This window comes from Phycodurus eques, chromosome 1 (genome assembly GCF_024500275.1).
Source record: "Phycodurus eques isolate BA_2022a chromosome 1, UOR_Pequ_1.1, whole genome shotgun sequence".
In the NCBI taxonomy this organism is placed as follows: domain Eukaryota; kingdom Metazoa; phylum Chordata; class Actinopteri; order Syngnathiformes; family Syngnathidae; genus Phycodurus; species Phycodurus eques.
Window position 1 is genome coordinate 5,056,945 of NC_084525.1, and position 10,342 is coordinate 5,067,286.

The 10,342-nt window shown below is 42.0% G+C and overlaps 1 protein-coding gene across 1 annotated transcript; it reads right to left on the reverse strand.

Moving 5' to 3' along the window:
• Positions 1–2,921: 2,921 nt before the first annotated feature.
• LOC133400625 (L-rhamnose-binding lectin CSL2-like) lies at positions 2,922–7,775 on the reverse strand. Its single transcript, XM_061673471.1, has 9 exons — positions 7,667–7,775; positions 6,447–6,479; positions 6,301–6,369; positions 5,955–6,090; positions 5,201–5,310; positions 5,075–5,119; positions 4,122–4,254; positions 3,478–3,582; positions 2,922–3,105 (listed from the first exon to the last, which is right to left on the reverse strand). Exons 1-8 carry the CDS (start codon positions 7,698–7,700, stop codon positions 3,480–3,482), a joined length of 663 nt encoding a protein of 220 aa, XP_061529455.1. The 5' UTR covers positions 7,701–7,775; the 3' UTR covers positions 2,922–3,105; positions 3,478–3,479.
• Between the last annotated feature and the right edge of the window lie 2,567 nt (positions 7,776–10,342).

Genomic DNA, 10,342 nt, shown 5'->3' on the forward strand with positions numbered 1-10,342 from the left:
AAATATTAAAATTAAATAACCTGGGTTTCTCATTCTTTTTGTTGTAGTTGCTGGTTTTATATAATACAGTTCAAACCAGATGTTTACATACACTATAGAAAGACACTTTCCTTACTGACATGAAATAAGACTAAACCTTTCCTGTTTTAGGTCAATTAGGATTACCAAAATTATTTCTATTTGCCAGATTGCTGGGGATTTTTTGAAGACAATTTCTTCATTACTTTCTTCAAAGTCCAAAGTTTCTACATTTCATTCGTATTTGGTGCCTTTAAACTGTATGACTGATCAAACATTTTTGGATATCCTTCAACAACCAACAACCAGTTTGGCCCATTCCTCCTGACAAAACTCATAACTGATCCAATTTTGTAGTTTTCCCACAATGGGGAAATGTGCATTGTTTCAGTAGCAATCGTGGATACAGGAAACTGGGGGGAAAGAAAAAATTGCTTGGAATCACAGCAAGTCATCCAGGTCCTGAAGGAGCAAAGCAACCTCAGACCACCACGTTTGACTGTTGGTGTGTTCCATTTTGAAATGCTGTTACATTTACACCAGATGTAACGAGATATATCCCTTCCAAAAAGTTCAACGTTTGTCTCGTTCGTCCATAGAATTCCCCAATAGTCTTGAGAATCTTTTTTTTTTTTTTTTTGCAAACATACAGCAAACCTTTGATCTTTTTTGGTTAGCAATGTTTTTTGCCATGGATGCCATTTTTGCCCAGTCTCGTTCCGATTGAGTCACGAACCCTGACCTCAACTGAGGCAAGGAAGACTTGCACTTTGGTTGTCCTGGGTTTCCTTTGTGACCTCCCAAAGAATCATCGCTGTGCTCATTGTCATTTTTGGAGGCGAGTAAAGACATTTACTCCACGTCGCCATTGTGCACCGTATATTTGAATCCAAAAGCTACTTTATTTTTAGCATTGTCACGTGTCTTTTGACGCTGTACTGTAAATATCTGATGGCCAATGAAGTTATTTAAAAAAAAAAAAAAAACCTGTCGGCGGTGTGGGGCAGACAACACTTAATGCCCGGATCAGACTACAAGACAAATTTGCTCTTTCGAGATTGCACAATGTCAGACAACTGCAATAGAATCTTGTATTCCGATACCACCGCATCCCGTTTTTTACAATCATTTATCAGCTTTATCTTGTCAGCTCAAATGCGACCGGATACACTCGTTCCCGTGGCGACGACAACAAGAGTGGATCACCCCGACTGTAATATGAGGACAAAATGGGGAAAAACGTGTGTTGGTGGTCACCGGTGCTCAGGACAGGAGAGGACGTTCGTTTAAGGCTCGGTTGAAGTATGTTCACGCGCTATTAATACGATACGGCTCGCACGCAGGCAACAAAACGTTATGTAGCCTAGCAAGCTAGTGGTAGCACGAACGGTTGGACGTAAACATGCTGCCGTTCTGTCGAATCATGCTCTAACGTTTCGGTATGGGTGAAGTAATTTAATTAAAAATAAAGTCATTTATTTACAGAAAGTTAGCACTCATTATTTCTGTCATGTAATGTTGGTTTGACCTGACTGATTAGAATACACGATCTGACTAGAGCAGTGATTTCCAACCTTTATGGAGCCAAGGAACATATTTTACAATTGAAAAATCTCACGGCACACCAACAAACAAAATTGTCACAAAAGGTGGATGCTTTAATTACAATTGTCACTCAAGCACATGCTCGGGCAGAGAGAAGTCAGACATTTCGATAACTGGAAGAGTAAGTTTTTTCCTCATTTGTACCCTTAAGTAACATCATATTTTTATTGCATGTCATTACCAAACGACTTGTAGTGCTAATATGTTTCAAGATTTTCCTGTAAAAACTTGATAATCATATAAAAATGTTGTACAGGACTAGCTAGCTAAAAGAAACATTTAAGCTAACTCTACCAGCATAGCACAGTTAGCTAAAAACTTTGAAATGTCATTACCGTCACAAGATTAATCAATTTTTAATCAATATGTCATTGTGGCAGTAATGACATTTCTCTCGAGTATCTGACAAAAAGACCAAATAAAAAAAAAAAAATCTTAAATCAATACACATGGACATGAACAGAGTGCAGATTGAGTAATTGTTGGTGTTGCAGTAAACTTGCACCAGGGGCACGTTGGGACAGCTGCCCAGAATATCAAAAAGTATGAGAAACCCAGGTTATTTAATTTTAATATTTGAAGTAAAACTTTTGAAGTAAGTGAAGTGTTACTAGTAAGTATAGTTTTAAGTTACCAGTATATTGATCACCCCCCCCCCCACACACACACACACCCCTCTGGATTTTGAAGCGCCCCCTGCAGGCCACGGCGCTCTTTGCATTTGCCTCTATTGCCTAATGGGCCAGCCAGCCCTGTCTGGTGGGCCAGTGGTCACCCACTGTCATTTGAAAAGGGATATGTCGACTTTTATCCACTGCTAACCAGTGGAAAATAAATGGATGGATAGCAATTAAGGTAAAAAAGCCCTTTTCTCCTTTTCCTTCACCTCTTTTGTTAATAGTTTGTATGATTGATTGTGTTAACAGAAATTAATACATGATAAATACATACTACTGTTCAGTTTTTTTTCTTATTGTATGAAAAAAACGTTTGCGTTTTTTTTTGTGTTTCTTTTTATAGCTTGAGCACCTGCCCCAAAAATGTCTGTGCACGTGCTTGCCCAAACTGCCTTTTAGCTGCTGCCAGAGAGGCTTTGACCTCTTCTATGTGGGATCTAATTACATGCCACGATGCAAAACTTGCTTTGACATGTCACGAAGGAGGAGAAGAAAAGAAAAGGGTGAAGAAGTGTATTTTTTTGAACTGCACATTGCGGAAAACTGCCAACTCTGTCGGGGTGTTTGGCTTAAAAAGGTTGGAAAAGGCTGCTTTGAACCAATCAAATTGTCACTCCCCAATCAATGCATCCAAATGTCTTTATTAGGACATCATTTAAAGTTTTATTTTCGATACGAGTACACAGTGATGTTGGTTAACTACAAATAACCTGCACTTACATTTATGATTGTATATTGGAAATGCATCAAGATAAAGTGGTAATCCATGTTTGTTAATGAACATGTGAGGGTTGGCTGATCGGATCTGCAAAAAACACAAAAGTCACTCAGTTAATGTAAACAAGAGGGGGGGGGGGGGGGTTTGGAATAACTTGGTGTATAAATAAGTAAAATTACATTTAAGAAACATCTCCTTTTAGAATTAGTCAATTATATACAGTTGTGGTAAAATTCTTCAACCACCTGAGTACATTTGCAAAATCTTTCATGCATGGCCGCTTTCAACTACTGTACAACATTACAACTAGAAAAAATCCTGCACATTACAATAAATATTTTTTAAGGTGCTTGAATAATAATGAATGCAATTGTTAATAAAATAAATAATTACAGCCTTGTTTTCTTCTCCTACAGCAAGATATAGCTCAAGATGCTGAATAGGCTACCAACTACTTACATTCACATGTGTAGGCAACCTCCAAGTACTTGTAGGTCCCTCCACAGGGGTCTCCAAACACACCAGTTGGTGACTGGGATCGTACAGTTGTTTTTCCCATTGCACCTATGAATGCAGAAGAAAGCGGCTTATTGCGGTGCTAAACATACGATATTCATGGAAGTCATGAAATAATTTAAAAACTGTAATATTAGGGATCTACATCCATCTATCCTGCTATCCATCCATCTATTTTCCACTGTTTAGCATGCTCAGGGGCGAGGGTGAGCCGGAGCCTATCCCGGCTGACTTTGGGCGAGAGGCGGGGTATGTAGACAGTGGCGGTTCTCGTGGGGGGCCGGTGCCCCCCTTACACTGAACTTGGCCTCCCCCGTGCACCCCACTGATGAAATGGGTCAGGTGTGACAGGACGAGTCAGTCAAAACTTGTGATCAACAATCACAGGGAGAACAAGCAAACTCCACACAGGAATGCCTGAGCATAAACTCAAACCCTCTTGACTGTGGCGCAGACATGCTAACTGCCATCTGCAGTCAGAACATACCCAGTCACATTAACGCTGTCTGTTTTCTACCCATTACAAAACCTCACAAAATTCTCATGAGAACAGGTTGTGATTTCTTCCCCGAAGAGTGCCAACGTACATGTTGGCCACAATGTCATTTGGGCGCAGGCATTGTGTATTTTGTATCTGGCCCTCAGGCCTTCCGAATGTGCATGTGGTCCGGTCGCGGCGTCCGTAGTCAGCACCGTAGATGAAAATAACTTGTCCTACATCTGGCAACAAGATGAGGGAAAGAAGGTTGGTGATGGAAATGCGGGCAATCAAAACATCCAAATACGTATTCAAGAGAGAGAGCATTAATATCTAGAAAGTGCAATTTCTGGAGAAATTGCGTGTGAATGCTGAAACGCTGGTAGAAATAATGTGGAATGTTATTGAATCTTATTGAATGATTTAGAATGATGTTCAATAATGTGGAATGATATTGAATGAAGTGGAATGAGTTGAACACGTAGAAGTAGGAACGGTGCAAATCTGTTGAGAAATAAGGAAACTGTAGCTAAACATGTAGAATTTGTCTTATTGTGGCAAAAATGCGGGTATTTCAGTGGTGCACAGTGTAGAATGTGGGTAATGTGAGGAATGTGGAAACCATTCCGTCGTTGGAATGGTTTGACTGGATCAAGATATGTCGAAGCGGGAGGAAACAAGGTAGAATTGAGTGGAATGTGGGTATTTTAACATCTTAAAATGTGGAATGTGGGTATTGTGAGAATGTGGGAATGTGTTTTGAAGAAGTTCTGAATGACTGAATGTTTGAAACCTGAAATGGGAATTGTGGGAAAAAAATTTGTTGAGTGTCTCAATAGAAATGAATGGGAAAAATTTGGGTGTAAAATGTGGAATTGTGGGAAATGTGGGTAATTTTTCCCTTAGAAAAATACAAGCACACTTCACATGAATATTTGGAATATGTTGAAGTTGGAACGGTGTGAATCGGATGCCTTCAGCATTTACACAATAAAATAGAATCTATCTTATCATGCTTGTCATAGACAAGAATTCAACATGGGAAAAAAAGGTAAATCTTACCACAGAACAGATGTGCCAAAGAGCCTTCGCACGCCACCACAGTAACTGTTTGGGTAAATAAAAAACATTAGCTATTAAATCATAAACATTGTTGACAACACACACAATTGCACAAAGGTGACATACTTGCAGGAAAGCAGGTGAAATTGGTCTCCAAATATTTGAAGATGCCAGGACAGGGATCAGGACTGCGGAAAGTCGCCGTGTTCACTTCACATAATTTTTTGCCATTGCATCTGCAGACGCAATAATAAAAGTGTCACCCGGCAGAAGAAACACAAAGGCAAATTATCCATCCATCCATCTATTGTCTCTACCAATTATCCTCACTAGGGTTGCGGGCTGCTGGAGGCAATCCCAGCTGTCATCGGGCAGGAGGCGGGGTCCACCCTGAACCGGTCACCAGCCAATCGCAGGCCACATACAAACAAACAACCATTCGCACTCACATTCACACTTACGGGCAATTTAGAGTCTCCAATTCATGCATGTTTTTGGGATGTGGGAGGAAACCGGAGTGCCCGGAGAAAACCCACGCAGGCAGAGAACATGGGGAGAACATGCAAACTCCACACAGGCGGGGCCGGGGATTGAACCCGGGTCCTCAGAACTGTGAGGCTGACGCTCTAACCAGTCGTCCACCGTGCCACCCACTCGGGTACATAGTATAATAATATACATTATTTTAGATTTTACATACATTTTGTATGTGTACATTGCTTAACAAACGTTTCTGTATCACAGTCTCTCACCACGTGACATGCCGTGCAGCATGTTATTGTCATGTAATAGATACCCCGACATTTATCCACCAGTGTACCATCATTTATCCACTGTTAAATCTAAACAAGCGCGTTCCAAAAATAAGCACAATGCATACCTTGTTGAGATGCTACTCAAGGTGCCTTGCTGAGCGCATTGCGTGTTAGCCAGCTCCTGCGGAGGTCTTCCCTCAGAGCAGACCATCGAGTCGGAGCGACCGTACAAAGCCTCGTCCACGCTGATCACTCCCTCGTCTGGGAGTGACAGAAAGCGATCAGCATTAAATTCTACTGTAGTTGCACTCAAAATGATCGCTCGTCGCTAATTATGTCTTGTGTGGCAGCCTACCAACCTCTGGGTTGACCAGAACCATCTTAAATGTCAGGTTGTCTTAGGGCAAGTCAAACAACTTTGTGATGTCAATTAAGGCAGTGACGGTTGAAGTGCACTGTTTTTTTTCTTACCACAGGTCAGTCGATGGACGTTCAAAGGGTCCGAATCACAGGTGGTCATTCGCTCTTGAGAATGAACAACTGCGGAAACCGGCATGGATGTCACGTACTGTCAATGTATTGTATTTATACTGTTGGACATGAACTTTGATAGTCACCTGCTGTCAGGATGAAACATGTTGCTGTCAGCACTGGAAAACAAACATCAGTTCAGATTGAGACAAATAGATGAGGACAAGTTTGACATGGGGTTACTTTTTTAATATGAGTTGATCATGAATAGCTGGCAAGACAGACACGTACATTGCACCTGTGCCAGTGCGTGACCGAGCGTGCACTGCCCCCTTTTTTGTTCTTTTCCTTTAAAGACTTATTCTGCTGTTGTATTTATTCACGCTGAACGCTAATATAAATACTTTTTCATTTTTGCTCACATTTTGAACAAGCTGAACGAAAACATCTAAGACTTTCTACTTACACACACACACACACACACACACACACACACACACAAATCCTCAAATATTGTTCCTAAATCTGTTTCTGTGTCAGTGAGCACTTCTCCTTTGCCGAGTTAGTATATCCACGTCTCAGGTGTGGCATATGAAAATTCTGAATAGACAGCATTTGTTCCACAGGTGTGACATAGGCTGCCGACAACAACAAAAAAGGCCACTGTAAAGTGTGCCCGTTGTACTGTATTGGGTGGGGGTGGAGGGTCCGAAACCGTCAAATTTGACATAATTGTCTTTCTGGCATCGCAGGGTGGATGTCTCCTGTTCGAAAATCGACAAGAAAAGAATTGCCGTGACCAGTGTCGAGAAACCTAGACACACTTTGACAGCGAGACTCAAATTAAGACTGGTTGCTGGAGAAATGCCAGCTTACTTGCCAGAACACCCTTGAGCAACACCACCTCAACATAACTTTGCTTAATGAACTTTCTATAGGGCAGTAGTTTCAAACCACTTTTCTATCACATTTCTGTTAATTGGTCCCAAAATCTGTATTTATTTATTACAAATAATGTTTTTTTTGTATCTATGCCAGCAATTAATTTTGTTTTTTTGTGCTGTGCCATGAAATTTTGTTGACGTAAAACAGATTGGGAAACACTGCTTTAAGGTGTGCTCATTGGTCTATCTGTCCGGTCCGTCTATCTGGCATGGCCGCCATTTGCTTCGTGCAGGCCAACACATCTCCTTCGCATATAGATAGATAAATCTTGGTATGACTATCAATTGAGCTAGGCATTAAAAACCTAACTGACCCACTCTCAATTTTGACTCGCACAGACTTCTCTTTTTTTGGTTGTTGTTTTTTCACAATTCTCAAACTTTCTAAAATCAACAATAGTTATTTTTTTTTTTTTACTTACACAATGCTGCGCTGAGTCTGAAGCAGGACGGCATGTTTCACACAATCCGGTCTGTGGCACTAGAGATGCTCAGGGGATCTTTTGTTTTTATAATGACTGCAAGACATCCACCCAAAGTGGTATGTAAAAGCCACACCCTCCAACCTTCATTTTTTTGTTCCTCCTCAAATGTTACAGAGCTTCTATTTTTTTTTTCCAGTTCCTCAACCGCCACCACAAGTAACGGCAAAGAACAATATATTCACAGCATGCATGAAAAAAGGTTGAACAATAGATTGCATGGTGAGATTATGAGATGAGCCTCTGAACAAACTTTGCCTAACTCTGAAAGCTATGCTGTTGCGGAATGTCTTACTCAAGGAAGTATTGCACAAAGCCAAATGCTTATTTAGCGCAACACCTGGTGTTGTCAGACTACTAAGAGCATGAGCTACTTCCTTGTTGATTTATCTTTATTGTGCAGGTTGGCATATACTGTATAACTTCAAAAACCTGCAAGGAATGATTGCATTACAGTAATTGCTAGGCTTTCCGCCGATCCGATCGGGTGTATCGGATCGGCCGATATTTTGCATTTTATGCCAATTTTGAGATCCACGAATTAACACATTATTGCTGACAATCTTGTTTACCTCCGGGACGTTCCGCGCTGCTGTCGTGTATGTTTTTGAAAAAAAAAAAAAAGCTAGTTTATTTTTTGAACTGTCGTGTGTCGTGACTACGTTTCGCGGGCAGCTCTGAAGCTGCGGCTGGCTAGCTGTCGTGGCTAAGCACGATGCAGAGGCATACAGTATAAATGACTAATTATCAGAATCATCATCATTTGCCAAGCATGTCAAAAACTCACAATTAATTTGTCTCCGGTAGTTGGAGCCGCTCTAGTACGACTACAGACAGTCAATTGACAGAGAATAATTTTGAGAAATAATGACATTGATAAAACACTCAGTGAGCAATAAAAGGTTGCTATCCGGTTATGCTGGTACAATTGTGCAGAAAGGATGCAGAGTCCTCTAGCAATTAGAGCAGGTTCAATGACTAATAGAGCAATAGTCCGGTGGAATGACCATTGTGCAAAGGGCGCCGAGACTTCAAGAAATGTATGCAGTTTAAAGTGGCTAGTATATAATAATATATAATAATCTGGGACGATGTCGATTGTGCAAATGGTGCAGATGCTACCCAGGCACACGAGTGGCCAGTATTGGTCAACAACATGGCGAGACTACTACAGTGAGTGCACGAGTAATATATAATTGGCCCCACAGAAATGTGACAACAAACTCAAGACAGAAAATTGGCAGCATGTTGCAATGGAATTGTAGGTTAGCTGTTTAAGAAGTTGATCGCAAGAGGGAAGAAGCTGTTGGAATGTCTGCTAGTTTTAGTTTGCATTGTTCGAATCAGAATCAGAATCATCTTTATTTGCCAAGTATGTCCAAAACACACAAGGAATTTGTCTCCGGTAGTTGGAGCCGCTCTAGTACAACAGACAGTCAATTTACAGAACACTTTGGGGATATAAAGACATTGACAAAAAACAATTGTGCAAAAAGATGCAGAGTCCTCTAGCACTTAGAGCAGTTCGAACGACTGATATTGCAATAGTCCGGTGCAATGACCATTGTGCAAAGGGCGCCGAGACTTCAAGGAGTGTATGCGGTTTAAAGTGACGAGTAGTGCGATCATCTGGGACCATGTTGGTTGTGCAAATGTTACAGATACTCCTCAATCAGTGTGCAAATGGAGCAGATGCTACTCTGGCATGAGTGGCCAGTATATGCAAATAGTGCAGCATGGCGAGACAACTACAGTGAGTGCACGAGTAATACATAATTGGCCCCACAGAAATGTGACAACGAACTCAAGTCAAAAAATTTCCAGCTTGTTGTAATGGAATTATAGGTTAGGTGTTTAAGAAGTTGATCGCAAGGGGGAAGAAGAAGCTGTTGGAATGTCTACTAGTTCTAGTTTGCGTTGATCGGTAGCGCCTACCTGAGGGAAGGAGCTGGAAGAGCCGGTGACCGGGGTGAAGACGGTCCGAGAGGATTTTGCACGCCCTTGTCTTAGTTCTGGCAGCGTGCAAGTCCTCAATGGTGGGTAGGGGGGGGTACCGACAATCCTTTCAGCAGTTTTGATTGTCCGTTGCAGTCGGAGTTTGTCCTTTCTTGTAGCAGCACCAAACCAGACTGTGATGGAAGAACACAGGACTGATTCGATGACCGCTGTGTAGAACTGTCTCAGCAGCTCCGGTGGCAGGCCGTGCTTTCTCAGAAGCCGCAGGAAGTACATCCTCTGCTGGGCCTTTTTGAGGACGGAGTTGATGTTGTTCGCCCACTTCAGGTCCTGAGAGATTGTAATTCCCAGGAACTTGAAGGTCTCGACGGTTGACACAAGGCAGCTGGACAACGTGAGGGGCAGCTGTGGCGAAGGATGCCTCCTGAAGTCCACGATCATCTCTACAGTCTTGAGCGTGTTCAGCTCCAGGTTGTGTCGGCCGCACCGCAGCTCCAGCCGCTCCGCTTCCTGTCGATATGCAGACTCGTCACCGTCCTTGATGAGGCCGATGACAGTGGTGTCATCTGCAAACTTCAGGAGCTTGACAGTCGGGTTCGCTGAGGTGCAGTCGTTCGTGTAGAGAGAGAAGAGCAGCGGAGAGAGGACACGACCTTGGGG